Consider the following 17,817-nt stretch of genomic DNA (forward strand, 5'->3'; position numbering starts at 1 on the left):
AGTCTTACCATGGCCCTAAATTACTGCAGTAAGGTATCCCTACTTCTGAACTCCAATCATCTTGCAATGAAAGCCAACATACAACTTGCCTTCCTAACTGCTTGCTACCACTGCCTGTTTATTTAACTGGCCTACCAGGATAAGGACAGCTTATATATAAGAAATACTAAAATTTCCTGTAAATTATAAACAATCAAAGGGTGGTAAGAGGGAAGAGCAGAATCAATTAAGGGAATAAATTCAGAGGCAGAGGACGTGGCTGAGAGATGACAATTATAATACTTTGTTCCTTGACAAAGCAAAATATAAAATGCTTCACCATTCACTGAATGGACAAAGGAAGGTATTAGAAAGGCTGACTGTACTTAAAATGGACAAGCCACCAGAACCAAAGGGGATGAGTCAGCTGATGTTGAGAGAAATAAGAACGAAGGATGCTGTGGAGGATGCTGCCCATAAACTTCTCATCCTCCTCAGGTAACAGAGTTTGTGCCAGAAAACCGGAGAATCATGAATGTTACACCTTTGTTCAAAAAAAAATGTCTAAAGGTAAACCCAGCAACATGGTTTAACCTTATTGGTGAGAAAAAGATTAGACACAACAATTTGACAGTCATGTGGGTATGTACAGATTATTTAATGGAAGTGTTCAAAATTGAGAGGTCTAGACAGAGACTATATGACAGAATAGCTGCAGCACAGAAAGAGGCTATTTGGCCCATCATGTTTGCACTGGTTCTATGCCAATCTCCTGCATTTTCCCCACATCCCTGCATACCATTTCTATTCAAATAATCACCTCTTCAATGCTTCAATTGAACATGCCTCCACCACATTTCCAGACAATGCTTGTTGTGTGAACAGGTATTTTCTCACATCACACTTGCTTCATTGCACATTACCTTAAACCAAGCGCCCGCCCCCCTCGTTCTGTTCATTTGAGTGGGACCAGTTTCTCCCTATCTACTCTATCAAGTTTGCTCATGGTTTTGTAAACCTCTATCAGATTTCCTTCTGCCTTTTTTCTCTCCAAAGAGAACAGTCCCAACCTTTTCAATCTATTTGCATGACTGAAGTTTCTCATTCTTGTAAATCCCTTAGTACTCTCTTGGATGCATTCATGTCTTTCTTATAATGTGGCACCCAGAATGGTGCAAAATACCCCAACTGAGGTCTAACAAGTGTCTTCTATAAATTCAACATACCCTCCTTTGTCTTCTGCTGCATGCCCCTATTAATAAAGTCAAGGGCACTCCATGCTTTATTAATTGCCGTCTCCACCTATCTCGCCACCTTCAATGGCATCCCCTTTAAAACAGTTGGAGAAATTGTGGAAGATTAGAGAACCAGAGGACATTGATTTAAGATGGTTTTCCAAAGAGGCAACTGTGGCATGGTGGTAACCATTTTACCCAGCGAGTGGCTATGGAAATTCTTTAATTGAATCCTTTATTGAGTTTATTGATGAGTTAACAGAGAGGCTGAAAGAGGGGTCATGTGTTTGATACAGCCTAAATAGACTTCTTAAAGGTATTTGTCGATTTGCCCTATAACAGATTTGTCAGCAATCGTAGAATTATAGAGACAGCATGGATACAAAGCTGGCTGAGTGACAGGAAACAGAGTGGTTTGGTTACCAGGCTGGATGCATGTATGTTTAAGGAGGATTCCCAGGGCTCAGTACCAGCAGCACTGTTTGCTTGGTATATATTAATCATCAGTCTTTGAGTGTGAAAAACACAATTTTAAAAACCAATTTTAAAAATCTTTGAAGTTTTGTAAACTGATAGGAGGAAAGGGATAGACTTCACAATGATATAGACAGGCTTGTGGAAATGGGCAGACGTGCCTGAAGAAATTCAATGCAGACAAGAGTGATTTGATACATGTTGGGAAGAAGAACAAGGAGGAAGGGAGGATGGACAGAGAGAACTGGGGTTATAAATGCTCACATCTTCGAGGGTGACAGGGAAGGTAGAAAAAAGCTACATAGGAACATAAACTTTATACATTGGAACATAGAGCATGAAAGCAAGCAAGTTATGGCAAACCTTCATAAAACACTAGCTCAACCTCAACTGGACAATTGGGGCATCAAATTTAAGGAAGCAGTGGGAAGCCTTAGGGAAGTCACAGAAATGATTGGAGTGGATAGCTCCAAGGATGAAGACCATCTTGGAAAAGGGAAGCTTGAGAGAAGGTAAAGCTGCATTTGTGAAGAGAAAAACATTTCAACTCTGACTTTCATTGGAGTTCAAAATCTCAAGCCTGAAACCTTTACTCTGTTTTTAACTTCCCAGTTGCTGCCTGATCTGAGTATTCCAAGTATTTACTGTTTTTATTTAAAATTTCCAGCAGCTGCTGTGATTTGTTGTTGTGTTCTGATTAAAAGTAGATTTGATAAATCTCAAAATTGAATGTGATCAGAATCTATCCACATAGAAAGAGAGAAAGGCAGAGAGAGAGAACAGTGTGGCATAGGATCAAGAACCAGAGGATACTGATACAAGGCAGATGCTGAAAAAGTAGATGGTGTGTGTGGAAAAGTATTTTTCATATTGGGAGTGGTGAGGGTCTAGGGTGCAGGGGCGGTAGGTTCAATAATGCGTTATAAAGGAAAATTGGATGATTTTGTGTAGGAAGATGATTGGCAGGGCTGTGAAGTAAAGGCAGTGATGTAGGCCTGGCAAGAGAGTGGTGTTCCTCTTATGGAGGAGCAATCAGCTGAAATTTATGCTTCAAAGATTCTCACTAGAAAATGGATTGAGATTGTATAGGTTGATTTCACGTAGTACCTGCCTGGAAAGCACCTGGAGAAGATGCTTTTCCATCATTTGGGGATTGGTTTTGATTGGAACCAATGGCGAGTGCTGAAAGGTATGAAAGATATGCCAATCTGCTGCCCATTACCTAGTTCCCACGCTATGAGACTTCAAACTGTAAATTTGCCCTTTTTTAAAAACATGACTTTGCTGTAGCAGAATGGTTACTTAGTTAGTCCAGAAAAGGCTCACTAGGTTTACCTTAGCTACAGAGCAAGTGTCATATGGTTGAAAAAGCTGGGAATTTAGATGAATATAGGGGTCACTTGATTGAAACTTTAAGATTCTTAGGGGACTTGACAGAGTCGATGCAGAAAGAATGTTTTCCCTTTTGGGAGTGTCTAGGACCAGAGGGCAAAATCTCAGAATAAGGATCACCCATTTAAGACAGAGATGCGTAGGAATTTCTTTTCTCAGAGGGTAGCCAATCTGTGGAATTCTTTACCGCAGTGGGCTGTCAGGGCTGGGTCATTAAATATATTCGAGGCTGAGACGGATAGATTTTAAATTAGTAAAGATTGTGGGGCAAAGGCAGGAAAGTTCGGTTGAGGATTATCAGATCAGGCATGATCTCATTGAATGGTGGAGCAGAGTTGATGCAACAAATGGCCTAAGTCAGCTCCAATATTTTATGGTCTTAATAACGCCCTTATAATAAACCAAATGGGTCCTTCTTCTCACTTCTCAATATCTTTTAACTTTTTTTTTATTTTGCAGTAGGGATGGATGCTTGGAATATCACTAAATATACAGGACTCAGATTGAATTACTCCCGACAATCAGCCACTTACAGTCATACAGCACAGACACAGACACTTCAGTCCATCTTGTCCATGCCAACCAAGATTCTCAAACTAAACAAGTCTCGCCTGTCTGCATTTGGCCCATATCCTTCTAAACCTTTCCTATCCATGTACCTGTCTAAAAGTCTTTCAAATATTGTAACTATACCTGCATCTACCACTTTCTCTGACAGTTCATTCCATATATGAACTACCCTCTGTGTGAAGAAGTTGCCCCTCAGGCCACAGTTGAATCTTTCCGCTCTCACCTTAAAAATGTACTGTCTTGTTTTGAACTCCCCCACCCTAGGGAAAAAAATCTTGGCTATTCACTTTATCTATGTCCCTCATGATTTTACAATCCTCCATAAGGTCACCCCTCAGCTGCCTAGGCTGTATAAAAAATGTCCCAGCTTCTTCTGCACCTCCCGTCCCCTCTCTAGGATTAGCAAAGAGAGAGATTGCTTGTCAGAAATAGTTCGGAACCATCCAATCATGATGACATCAGAGATTTCGACAAGTATAAACATTCTTTGTTTGTGTCTGAAGCACAGGACTTACATTTAAATTACAAAAATCTGTGAAAGGAGCTATTCTGACTTTTTTTTTTAAAGCCATGAAAATTGTCTGAAGGCTTCACCATTGGGAAATGAGGAGGGCCTCTTTGTCCTAGCTACCAATTTATGATTTCACTACCCTGCGTACACAGGCCCTTTGTCCAATTGTTAATTCACTATTCGCAATTATTTGCTCAGTTTCTGGATACTGAAGTAGGAAGCAAATTAATAACATTTACATGATCATTAATCTTTGGATTAGAACAATTCCACAATGATTCAAGCAGGTCTAATAAACTTTTTAACTGCAAAGCAGAGATTACATTTTGTCCAAGACATTTTGCTCATTGAAATAGACTTACCACAGTTACATCAAGATAATTTTAGGCAGCACAGCAGCTGAATCTTCAGCACTGCTGCCTCACAGCACCAGGGACCCAGGTTAGATTCCACCCTCGAGTAACTGTCTGTGTGGAGTTTGCACATTCTCCTTGTATCTACAAGGGTTTCTTCCAGGAGCCCCAGTTTCCTCCCACAGTCCAAAGATGTGCAGATAAGGTGGATTGGTCATGCTAATATGCCCATTGTGTCCAGGTGGACTAACCATGGGAAATGCAGCATTATAGGTATAGTGTTTGGGGTTGGTTCTGGGTGGGATGCTCTTCAGAGGGTTGGTGTGGACTCGATGGGCTGAATGGCTTGCTCCCAAACTGTATTCCATGATAATGAATTTCCAAGGAGTAGGTGATAAAATGAAGAAAGGAATATGGCAGAGCAAAGACAGCTTCAATGAATGATTAGCTTACTCAGTGTGCATGTACATACTTGTGCAAACCTGTCTGACACAGGCATGTTCTGGATTAAGGATGATGGGTTATGCGCCCGGTTCTGTATTACATATTGAGAATGCTGGATTATGAACTAATGGCAATCTGTTTTGTGTTAAAAAGCTTGTCCTGACCAGGACCCAGATCTCCACCTCTGGAATCCCGGCCACAATAAGGAACATCGAGTGAACGTTGGACACAATCGGAAACTGCTGCTGTCGTCTTCTGCTACAGTCCATTCTATTCGCATCTTTGATGGAGGTACGTTTTAACAACTTCTTAAAGGCTTTAAGGGAGTTTTTTTAGTTCATACTATAGAATAAAAAAAAATAAAAACTTTGCCCTTTGGGATTCATATAACTAGTGTGACTGTAAATTGTGAATTAGATTGTTCAGAACATGCTTCTGTACCTTTTACTTTTCAAATTACAACAAAATTGAGCAAGATCCAACATGGGTATGGAGGTAGATGTGTGTCAGGATTTCCAAAGCAGCAGCAAGCAAATTGTTATTGAATGTGGTCAGTGCAACCAACTTCAAATGCCATTTCCTGTTGGAACCTGAGACTGTCACATGGCTCAATGCATCAAAACCACCTTCACCACCACCAATTCTCCTAATAATTGGTCACAGTGATTATCCTTAAATACAAACTTTTTTTTCTTGACTGCACACCATCTTCTCTAACACCTTTCCCCTGCTCTGCCCCCATCAGCCACAAGGGCAAGCAAATTATGGACTCACTGGCACTGACTCCATCCTGTCAACTACCTCTGCTGCTCCCGTAGCTTACTGAGCCAAACTTCCTCACCTCTCTCTCCAGTTCCTCTCCCATCTCCCCTTGTATCCTCTCCAATGTCTTGAGATTCATCTCCTGCTCCCTTGACCCTATTTCTCCAAACTGCTGACCACCCAATTCTCCTACTGATCTCCATGTTAGCTGGTACAGTTTTGTTTTCTACAGATTTCCCCTCTCCCTTTCAATCTGCCACTATCACCCCCATGCCTCAAAGCACAGCTCTTGCAAGGTAACACCCCTTCCCTGCCAGAGAACTTTGACATGATGCCACCTCCCCAATCCATGCCAGCTTTTCCTGGCGCTCCCTCTTTCGGTCACTTGGTGGAGTTTCACCCCAGTACAACACCAAAGCAAGTCTTTTCAAAGCCACAGATTATCCTGCTTCATCCATCCCGAGCTCTCTTTGACACAGTGACCACACCATCCTCCTCCAACACCTCACCACTTCGTCCAGCTGAACAGATCCAACATCTACTTAGATGAGGGCTTTCTGCATGGAACTAGCAGCCAACTTGCTGCCCCCCACCAGATTACCAGGTTTGTAAAGTTCCAGCCATGGGGAGCAGGCACACAGGAGTGTGGAGCCCAAACCTCTTATCTCTTAGCGTGAAAGGATGCAATGTGCTGCTGTTTCTTGCCAACCAGGCAACTGAGTCTGCTGCCACCCATGGCAAGATGATTCAGTCTAATGCCAGGGCCTCAAGCTGCTTAAGGATGACCTACAGGTCCCTCTGCATTCCCCAACCACCCAATGGAAGTCACAGACTTCTCCCATCCACCCCCAACCAAGCTGCAGCCATTGGGATAACACTACCCAGCAACACTACGTCCGAGAGAGACTCATGGAAGCCAGGCAACACAAGGCTGATTGGTTGACCTCAGTTTGCGATATGATGTGTTTTAGTTTTTAAACTTTGCTGAAATGTTTGTTCTGTGGTGGCTTTTATGTTGGTATTGTTGCCAAACTGGTGCCATCACTGGAACAGGGCAGGTGTGGAATTAGAGTTGAATGTGGAAATGGGGCGGATTTACTGGCTCCATCAGTAGAAGGAGGGGTTCGTGGACTGGCTAGATCAGCATTTGTTGACTCCTCCCCTCTCCCTCCTCCTCTTCCTTAGCAGCTCACCATGCAGCTGGCACGAAGACCTGGGACCCATGGTAGCCACATGGTGCCACATGCAGTAAGCTACAAGAATCCTGATTGGTGCTGTGCTAAGTACAGTAGGGGTCCTCCAAATGAGCCCAGGCAAAGGGTTCAGCATCCCACTGATCTACTGTGCCATACTGTTTGTGGCAGCGCAGCTTTTACTGCTGGCAAAGGAGGGAGCAGAGGCAGGGTCATGGGCAGAGTATACGTGATGTTGATTTGAGACAGCGTTGGGTACCAGAGCCATTGTCACCCAGAGGGCTTCATCGAGTAGTCACCTGTACCGTTGGGATTTGTAGCTGAAACACAGACAGTATGTGAAGAGCCACAGGATGAAGCCATTTTGAATGCCACCAGGAAAGCTGGCATTGACCAGCATGAGGCTCTGTGTCCACTCACATTGAGGAAGTGGCTTCCTCTTTGATTGTACAGCATCTCGGGGTTGACACTGCAACACCCACAAACTGGGCTGCATGCAGCTATGCCCCCAGTAGGGCCTATTGTTCCTGTAAAGCCTGCAGCTCAATCTGCCTGCTTCTGTCCATCCCAATGCGTTCCATTCTCCTGGAACCTAGAGCCTCAGAGACATGCTGCATGAAGCAGTGGGCAGCAGACTGCCGAGATGTTGCAAACGCCTCCTGCTCCAGCCTTGGAAAGAGCCTGATTATTATAAAGTGGTTGTCATGGTGACAATGCCATCTGCTCCTTGCTCTTAGGTTGCAGCCGGTGGCAGGTTTCAGTGAAGCCGAGATGACAAATGCCTTGTTTGTCCTTGAGTCTGTAGTTGGATAGCTGCTTCCTGTGGACCGTGAGTGGGTATATCCTCCTGCAGAGGCCCATCTTCCCCTCCTCCTCCTTGCTTTGCAAACAGCTTGTTTGCAGCACATGGGAGTTTCTCAGTATAATCACATCCAGAATTCTTCAAGTTGGGGCTGAGCCATATTCCAGGCACTGTTCTGCTCCAAAGGTATGTTAGCAACTCAAAACAATTCCAAAAACCAGCAAACACCAGCAGTGTACCTGAACACTCTAGCTGGGGGTGGGGAAGGGTCACTTAATAACCCCACTAACAGCACTACCATTCACTTAACTAGTTCAGCCTTAAAGGACATAGCAGCAGCTGGTGAGGGAACCAGCAAAAGGGAAATGTGAAAATGACCCTCATCCTCACCATTTTGCCTGCCACAGATGAGTCTGTCTATGATGTTATCAGTAAGAGTGACCTCTGCACATTTCTTTTGGAGAAAAAGTGCCACCTTTGGAGTGAGGATGACCTCATTGTGTGGCAATACCCCTATGTTGAGTGGTTTGACTTTAAACAAATCTAACAACCCAGACCAGGCATTCATGAAGTGCTGTGGGTCATCACATTGTACTCCAGCACAATCTGCAACCTCATGGCCTGGCATATCCCCCACTCAACCATTACTATCAGGCCTAGGGATCATCAGCCATGGTTCGGAGAGAGTGCAGGAGGGCATGCCAGGACAAGACATACCTGAAGATGAGGTATCAACCTGGTGAAGCTACCAAACCATACTACCTGTGTGTCAAATACTGGATGCAGCCTGCAATTGATGTCCCATGCGATCCCAGAATCAAAGCATCAAACCTAAGCTCTGTAGTAGTTCCACATCCAGTTCATAATTGATGATAGACAATCAATAACTCAATGGCAGAAGAGGCTCGACAAATATCTCCATCAGCAATAATGAGAGAGGTCAAGGGCACCAATTTCAGCAAAACACAAGGCTGATGTTTTTACAAACGTCTTCAGCCAGAAGTGTCAACTGGACAATTTTGCTTGGTCACTTTTTGAAGTCCTCAGCATCACAGATATTAAACTTCCCTGGACCATAAGGTCAGAGCTGAAAATGTTTGCATAAATTTCAGCACCAATGGCAATACTAATAGTGAAGCAATCTGTGTCCAAATATAGCAAATAGAATGCTGGGCAACATCAAGATTGACACAATAATTAGCAAGTAATATTCACATCACACAAGTGCTGGGCATTGACCATCTCAACCATTGCCCCTTGACAATTAAGGACATTGCCATGGCTGGAGCATCGCCCCTCCCCCACCCACTATCCACATCCTGAAGTTACAACTGACCAGAAACTGTCTGGGCTCCCCATATAAGACCCAGATTGAGGCCCAGAATTCAGCAGCAAGTAATTCAACTCCTGATTCCCCAGAACTTGGCACAGATCAGGATTTTGATGACTAGTCTTAATTTTACTGAATGATTGTGGATCCCACAACACTCAGGAAGCTTGACACATCCAGAACAAGGTAGCCTGATGATAGCACCACATCCACAAACAGTCATTCAATACTATCTACAATGTGTGTGACAACAACTCATCAAAGCCCCTTAGACAGTACCTTCCATCTAGAAGGACAAGAGCAGATGTTTGGGAACACTACCACCTACAAGTTCCCCTCCAAGCCACTCAGCATCCTGACTTGGAAATATATTGTTGTTTCTTTACTGTTGCTGGAACTCCTTTCTTGACAGCATTGCGGGTCTACCTCTCAGCAAATGGACTGCAGTTGTTGAGGAATGCAGCTCACCACCACATTCTCTAGGGCAGTTAGGGATGAGCAATAAATGCTGCCCAGGCCACATCCCTTGAGTGTGTGATGAAAACTGTTTAAATGGTGCTGGTGCCATGGGAAGAGGCTGAGGGTGGTGAATGGCATCCTTCTTGCTATTCTCAAATGTTTTACTGTTCGAGGCTGTGAGGTGACGTGAATTGATGTATTGAACTTCAAAATGGCACCATTGGTGCTCTAATAATGTTACACACTGTTAGAAGCCTGGGACATGTCTCAATGCCAATTTGAAGATAAGCTGACAGCCAGACAATGTGTCACTGTGGTACTGAATTTCCTGCGTTTGGCGCGGGATAAAAAAAGCGTTGTGGTTACTCCAGAAACCAAAATGGCTGAGAAGATGGTCACCAGCTCTTGTGCAGATGGGACTGGTGACATCAGCTGGTTGCGATGAGCTGCTGGCTGAGTTTGAGCCTGTGCTGCAGTTCTCACTAAGGCCTTGGAGGCTGGAACCGAGGGGGAGTGAGGCTGACAGAATGGAGTTCTGGGCAGTAGATCTCCTCAGTACCTACCTACTTGTACTGCCTCACCTTTCTTCCCCTCCCAAAGCCACAAAGTCCCAAAGAAGGCTGGCTGTACTGGAAATGATCCTATTTTCACAATAAAAACCTACTTGTACCTTTATTAATTTCCTTGCTTTGAATAGTTGAGTGTTGTGCTTTATGACTCTGCAGTGAGATTATCTTAAGATAAAGGACAGAATTAGGCCATCTGGCCCATTGAGTCTGCTCCGCCATTCGATCATGGCTAGTACACGAGAAGTGCCATCTTTGTTCCTGGCAGTTGCTGTTTTGTGTTTCTGCGTGGGTGCTTAGTGTTAACAACGAACACAATCTTTATCATCGAGCCATGGAGGTCTACAGCACAGAAAACATCCCTTTGGCCCATTAAGTCTGCACCTTAAAAATAAGCCCCTATTCCAATATTGTGCAAAACCACACCATAAAATCAGAAAAGGCATCAGACCATCTTCATACCCTCCCAGTGAATAGTCCCAATAATTTAAATCAGCAGTTCTGTGTTAGTGGAAGTCTTTGTTTGCACCCTTCGAATACCAGAATTTCGAAAGTGATTTAAATGATTGTGTGGAATTGGGCGCATTAGATAGCTGTGAGACATACGCACATCATTGATGGGCTGAATGACCTCTTAGTCAACTGTAACATCACATGAGCCGCCCATGATTCCTGCTATGTGTTACTTGTTCATTATCTCCTCCTGCAGGAAAACTGGTCATTTCAGACGGCAATGAGGAAACTATCATTCTTCGTACACGGAGTATTCTTATTGAAGATGGTGGGGAATTGCACATTGGCAGTGAAGACTGCCCATTTCAGAATGATGTCAACATCATTTTATACGGCAGGTCAGTACTGTACGGAGTAGTTTTTCCAAATTAGCAGCATGGACCTTCACTAATCAGGAACCACACAAATTTGGGTGCAGAAATCAATGCACTCACTGGGGTGATGGCCTAGTGGTATTTTCGCTGGACCATGAATCTGAAGACCCAGATAATGTTTGGGGACCTGCATTCAAATTCTGCCATGACAGATGGTGGAATCTGAATTAAATTTTTTAAAGAATCAGCAGTAGGAATCTAGTGATGACCACAAATCTATTATCGATTGTTGGAAAAACTCATCTAATTCATTAATGTCCTTCAGGACATCCTTATCTGGTCTGACCTACATGTGACTCCAGACCTACAGCAATATGGTTGACTTTTAACTGCCCTCTGAGCGATTAGTGATGGGCAATGAATGCTGGCCTATCCAGTGACACCCTCATCCCATGAATTAATAATTTTTAAAAATTATCCATGTTGGTTATGTTGGCTCCTACTTGAATCGTAACAACAGACCTCTCAAACCTCCATGAAGTGTAAAATGGACAATATTGATCCAGAAGTTCTTACACTTATCTCCCAATTTTGACATTCATTAACTTCACTGAGAATTAAAACAGTGAGCGACTTCTGAAGGAGGAAATTGAGAAAACCTCCAACTTTTGGTTATAAGTTAAAATTACTTAAACATTTGGAGCACAGCTTCAAAATATCTTTCCCAAATAGCTTATGAATACTAAAGGCTTGTTCTTTTCTTGTTTTAAGTGCCATGCAGCTATGAGTTTCACCTCTGTTATACCCTATTTGTAGGTCGGATAAAGAAACAGAAGGACTTCACAGCTACTTTGGGTTGAAATATATTGGAGTTAGTAGAGGAGGGACACTTGAACTTCATGGTGCTCACAAACTGTCCTGGACGTTTCTAAATAGCACCCTCCATCCTGGTGGGATGAGTGAAGGTGGCTACTACTTTGAAAGAAGCTGGGGCCACCGAGGAATCATAGTGCACGTCATTAACCAGATTGGAGAGGTTGTCCACTCGGATAGGTATGATCAAACCACTCTGTTGAGCTTTCTAGCCTGTCTGTAGTGTTCTAATGTTTTACATTTGATTAATTGCATCTGTTTACTATCGATGCTTACTGTGACTCATTGGTTAAGCTTGGGGTGTGCACTCAGACAGGCAAACAAACTGCAGAAAGTCTCGGAAGCTGAAGTTGAAAGGTGAGCAGGCATTTTAAAGCATTATGAATAAAACCTGTTGCACACATAGAAGCTCGTGCCATAAAAACTGTACAGCGTGGAAGCAGGCCATTCAGCCCATTGAGCCTACACCAAACCTCTGAAGAGCATCCGACCCAGACCCATCCCCCACCCTACTTTTACATTTCCCAAGGCCATTCCACCTAACCTGCAGATTGTTAGATTGTGGGTACAAACCAAAGCAAACCCACACGGACAGAGGGAAAACATGCAAATTCCAAATGGACGCTTGTCAGTGGTAGGAATCGAACCCAGGTGCCTGGCAGAGTGAAGCAGCGCTGCTGACCACTGAGCCATCAGGTCACTCTGTGTCATCCTTACAGAGCTCTGAGAGATATAAAAGATACAACATCTTCTCTCCAATGTTCAAAAGGGAGTAATAGCAACTGCTACTGCTCCTGTGACATGTGACGTTGATTTACATCTGTTTGGCATGTGTGTACTCATAACACTGATGGATTTCTTGTTGGGTTTAAACTCCGTACATTCTGTTCTTAGCTACCCTCAAGATGATTGATGACTTTAATACCATGTCCACAAATTAAGTACTTTGTTTGTTTTAAAAAATGCAGATTTGATACATATAAAAGCAAAGATGAAAGTAAACGGCTTGCTGAGTACCTGGACAGAGTAAAGGAAGGCATGATCATTTCAGTAGCTGTGAATGATGAGGGATCAACTCTTCTGGATGACTTTGCCAAAAATGTACTGTCAAAGCTGGGGAGCAAGTACTTCAGACACCTCGGATTCAGGTAAAACATGTTAAAACGTGTATATTTTTTGGGAAAAGAAATCTTAAATCATAAAGTAAAATTGACTACTTGGTGAATTTTAATGCCTTGACTTGAAAAGCAGAATATGAGGCTAAAGTCAGTGATAGCCCCAAAAACAGGGATAAATTCAGAATACAGCAAAGGAGGATTAAGAGGATAATAAAGACACAAAAAGTAAGTTAAGCGGGCGAACTAGTGAGGAATATAAAAACTGACAATGAGCGCATTCTTTAAACATAAAGAAAGGAAGAGAAAGGTCAAAGTGCACATTTAAAAAAATCAATCTATGAAGAGTGTTTTTGGCAACAAGGAAATGGCAAAGGAGTTAAATAGGAGTTTAAGTTGGCCTTATTTCAAGGGGGTTGGAGTATAAGAGTAGGGAAGTCTTACTGCAGCTGTATAAGGTGGTGGTGAGACCACATCTGGAGTATTGTGAGCAATTTTTGTCCCCTTATTTAAAGAAAGATATAATTTCATTAGAGGCAGTTCAGAGAAGGTTCACTAGGATGATCCTTGTTATGGAGGGATTGTCTTATAGGCAAAGGATAAACAGGTTGGCACTCTCCACTAGAGTTTAGAAGCATTTGGAAACATAACATTCTTAAGGGACTTCACAAGGTAAATGCCAAGAGGAGTTTCCCCTCATGAGAGAGCCGAGGACCAGAGTGCATTGTGAATAAAGGGGCACCAATTTAAAACAGATGAGGAAGAAACTCTGAGATAATAAAATGTGAGGCTGGATGAACACAGCAGGCCAAGCAGCATCTCAGGAGCACAAAAGCTGACGTTTCAGGCCTAGAAACGTCAGCTTTTGTGCTCCTGAGATGCTGCTTGGCCTGCTGTGTTCATCCAGCCTCACATTTTATTATCTTGGAATTCTCCAGCATCTGCAGTTCCCATTATCTCTGAGGAAGAAACTCTTTTCTCTCAGAGGGTTATGAGCCTCTGGACAGACAGCTGTGGGGGCAGAGTTGTTATATATGAAGGCTGAGATAGATTCTTGATCAGTTGGAGAATCAAGGGCTGTGGGGAGAAATGCAGGAAAATGGATGTGAGGAATGTCAGATCAGCCATGATCCTACTGAAAGGCAAATTAGGCTCAAGGGGCTGAGGGGCCTAGTTTTATTCCTATTACTCATTGTCTTATGGACTTGATCACATGTGACAATTTACCTCGTCTCAGCTGCCAAACAGTAATTCTAGCCTAGTGTACTTATCTATCTCAGTCATCCACACATTTTCCAAGAGAATCTTAATATTTTCATAATTATAGTTGAAAGGTGGCAGGAAGTCCTCAACAGCAAACATTATTCATCAATGGATTGAGAATAGTTAGTTTATTGGAATTTATCCGAATGACTTCACTCATGTTTCCTCCTACAAAAGTTCAGCTTCTCTTGCTGCATTGGGCAATCTTAGAGGGATCTTTAGTACGGTTTTTGGAATAATTTCTAATTGGAAATATATTGCTGTTCCTCCACCAATCCCAGGCCAATATCCTTAGGACTCCCTCTCTAACAGCAATGTATGTGCACCCATACCCCAAGGACAGCAGTTGTTGTTAAAAGGTGGCTCACCTCCTAGCTAAGGACAGGCAATGTGTTCTGGCCCAGCATCTTTTCTTTCATGCCTTATCTTAGCAATAAATACGGTAGAAGGCCATTCCTGTCATCAAGACTCCCTTTGAGATCTAACTGCCTTTGATTTTTTTTTGACATATATCTGTACCTTACCTCTTGTAATTCTGACCACTTGCAAATATTTATGAGTAGCTCTGAATTTCCACAGCATCTTCATTAAACTCCCATTCCTTCTATTCCTCCTAGTTTTGCATCACCTGAGAATCAATTTCATTACACTTTCAAACACAAGCCGCTCTCAAACGTCCAAAATGTTAGCAATCTGTCTGCCTTACATTTGAGTAACTTCATTAGCTTCCCATCCTGGAGTGTTTGCAGCAGCAGGAGTGATCCCTTCCCGGGAGATCAGTATCGATGGGATCCTTTGCTGAAATGGTGGTCCCAGGAGGTAGCGCTGACGGCAACATAAGCCAGAGCAAGGCTCTGGCTGCTTCGGCACAGTTGGCCCAAGTGTCAAGTTGGAAGCCAATACAGGACCCGATGGCTTTAGTGGAAGCAGCGTTGCCGAGATCAGCCCTGCGCGGCCTCATGGCGGCGATGACCTCAGTGGTGACAAGGTGGCGCCGAAGAAATGGCGACATGGCTCCAGTGGCGGCGAGGTGGATCCAGGCCGTGGCTGTGCCCAGGTCCCTGATGGTGGAGGTGGTGGCATTCCAGCTGTGGTAGCGTGTGGGGACCAGGGACACCTGAGTGTTTACAGACTGAGGGCCAGGCTTCGTGGCTTTGTTCTTCAGGCAGCAAGGACTGGGGAGTGATCTGGACATTTCCTTTTCTTTTGGCTGTTTAATTTATTTCTGCTTCTGCTTTTAATCCTCTTTTGTATTCTATGGTGGCACCAGAGAATGCCAATTGTACACTTTTCACTGTACTGCTATATTCCTGTGCTCGAGTGTGTGTGACAATAAAATCTAAATGCAAGTAAATATAAATCTTTTCGGATTAGAAGCCCTGTTAACTGTCCCTTGCATATTTCTGGTCAGCCAAACCCAATATGCAATTTCCTCTGTAAAAAACAAGCGGAAAATTCTTTAAATCTCTGCCACTCCTTGGAGCTACCCTTGAAGCTGCGTGTAAGTGTGTGATGTGTATCCCAGTGTTAGTGTTGATAATACTTGCTCACTGTGTTGTGTGGCATGTGATAACTCCAGTTCACCAACATTTAGCACTGCAGTGATACAATGCAAATAGACAGCAAGACCTGTATAATCACATCATCAGAGAAGTAAAGTGGTCTGCTGATGGGAGGCAATGTGACACTGAGTCTTGATTGGTAAAGTTTAATAATTTAATTAATGTAATCCGATAGTTCCCATTCAGCAGGTTATTCAGAAATTAAATGTACCAGACTGGAAACAGAGCTGTAAGACAAACCTTGCCTCATCAAAGATCTTTTCACTAATTGGACAGCATTATATTTAGTTATCCAAGTTTTCATAGTCAGAAGATGCATCAAAACTAGAATCGGGGCACCATGGTGGCTCAGTGGTTAGCACTGCAGCCTCACAGCACCAGGGACCCGGGTATGATTCCAGCCTCAGGTAACTGTCTGTGTGGAGTTTGCACATTCCCCCATGTCTGCATGGGTTTCCTCCGGGTGCTGCAGTTTCCTCACACAGTCCAAAGATGTGCAGGTTAGGTGGATTGGCCATACTAAATTGCCCGTAGTGTTCATGGGTGTGTGGGTTATAGGGGGATGGGTCTGGGTGGGATGCTGCAAAGGGCGGTGTGGACTTGTTGGGCTGAAGGGCCTGTTTCCACACTGTAGGGAATCTAATCTAATCTAAACTCAAGTTAATATTAAATTGTATTCTTCATATTTGTTTAAATTTTGAGGGCTATTTGAGGGAATTGGTTTCTAATATTTGCAAATATTTATTTTGATCATGTAAATTTAAGCAGTATTTTGTCTTTGCCCACTGAAGATATGCCTTTAACCAGCTCCTTGGATTTAAGTTTCAGCTATGGCTTTGCTGGTGGTACTCTCAACTGAGTCAGAACGTGTTGTGAGCCAGCTGTATTCTGCAGACTTGAGCATATAAAATAGGCTAACAGAGTGCCACACTGTCTTCACTGAGGAGGATACAATCTCCCAGGAGTACTGGAGAAGGAACTAGTGACAATGAGGAACTGAAATTCATATTCGTAAAAAAATGTACCCAGGAATGTTTATGGGACTGAAAAATGATCAGTCCATTCACTTTGTCATCTCAGAATGTTGAAAGAGGCAACTATAGATATAACAGAGATAACAAGGTATAGAGCTGGATGAACACAGCAGACCAAGCAGCATCAGAGGAGCAGGAAAGCTGACATTTCGGGTCTAGACCCTTCTTCAGAAAAAGACCTTTCCCTTCTGAAGAAGGGTCCAGGCATGAAACATCAGCTTTCCTGCTCCTCTGCTGCTTGGCCTGCTGTGTTCATCCAGCTCCGCATTTCGTTATCTCAGATTCTCCAGCATCGGAAGTTCCTACTATCTCTGTAACTACAGATATAACAAATGTGTTGGTGATCATCTTCCAAACTCTGTGGATTCCAGAACAGCTTCTGCAGATTGGAAGGTAGCAAATACCCCACTATTTAAGTAAGGGAAAAGAAAAATGAGAAACTACAGACCTGACATCAATGGGAGGAATGATGCTGGAACCTGTTGTAACAGGTATATTCCAAACTGGGCACTTGGAAAACAGTGGTAGGACTGGCAGAGTCAACATGAGTTTGTGAAAGGGAAGCCATATTTGACAAATTCTGTGAATGTATTGAGCAGAATAGATAAGGGGGAATTAGTGAATGATGTATATTTATATTTTTGGAAGGCTATTGATAAGGTTCCATTCCATGCAGGAGGTTAGTAAACAAAATAAGAACACATGCAATAAACTGGCATGGATTGAAAACTGGTTAATCGACAGGCAACAAAGAGTAAAAACAAATAGATTATTTTAATCTTCGAGCTCTTGGGGTACTGAAAGGCTTGGTGCTTGGACCCAACTGTTCCTCAATGATTTGAATGTGAGGATCAAATGTAAATTTCCATATTTGCTGATGATATTAAACAACATGGGGAAGATGAAGTGTGAGGAGGATATAAAAAAGGATTGAAGGAGATTGGGACAGAGTGGTTGAGTGGGCATAAACATAGCAGATGAAATGTGGATAAATATGAAGTGTCCACTTTGATTGGAGGGAAGAAGGAAATGTGGAATCTTTCTGAAATAGGACAGATTGGGAAGTGTTGATT

General features: G+C 43.1%; 1 protein-coding gene across 3 annotated transcripts in view; it reads left to right on the plus strand.

Moving 5' to 3' along the window:
- cemip (cell migration inducing hyaluronidase 1) overlaps nt 1–17,817 on the plus strand; it is a 227,616-nt gene that overhangs the window by 107,045 nt on the left and 102,754 nt on the right. For all 3 annotated transcript variants that reach the window (XM_059639312.1, XM_059639311.1, XM_059639313.1), the window contains exons 3-6: nt 5,112–5,249; nt 10,780–10,921; nt 11,714–11,950; nt 12,739–12,918. In XM_059639312.1, the coding sequence (XP_059495295.1) occupies nt 5,112–5,249; nt 10,780–10,921; nt 11,714–11,950; nt 12,739–12,918 (697 nt within the window). The remainder of the gene's footprint in view (nt 1–5,111; nt 5,250–10,779; nt 10,922–11,713; nt 11,951–12,738; nt 12,919–17,817) is intronic.

Source organism: Stegostoma tigrinum, chromosome 33 (genome assembly GCF_030684315.1).
Source record: "Stegostoma tigrinum isolate sSteTig4 chromosome 33, sSteTig4.hap1, whole genome shotgun sequence".
NCBI lineage: Eukaryota > Metazoa > Chordata > Chondrichthyes > Orectolobiformes > Stegostomatidae > Stegostoma > Stegostoma tigrinum.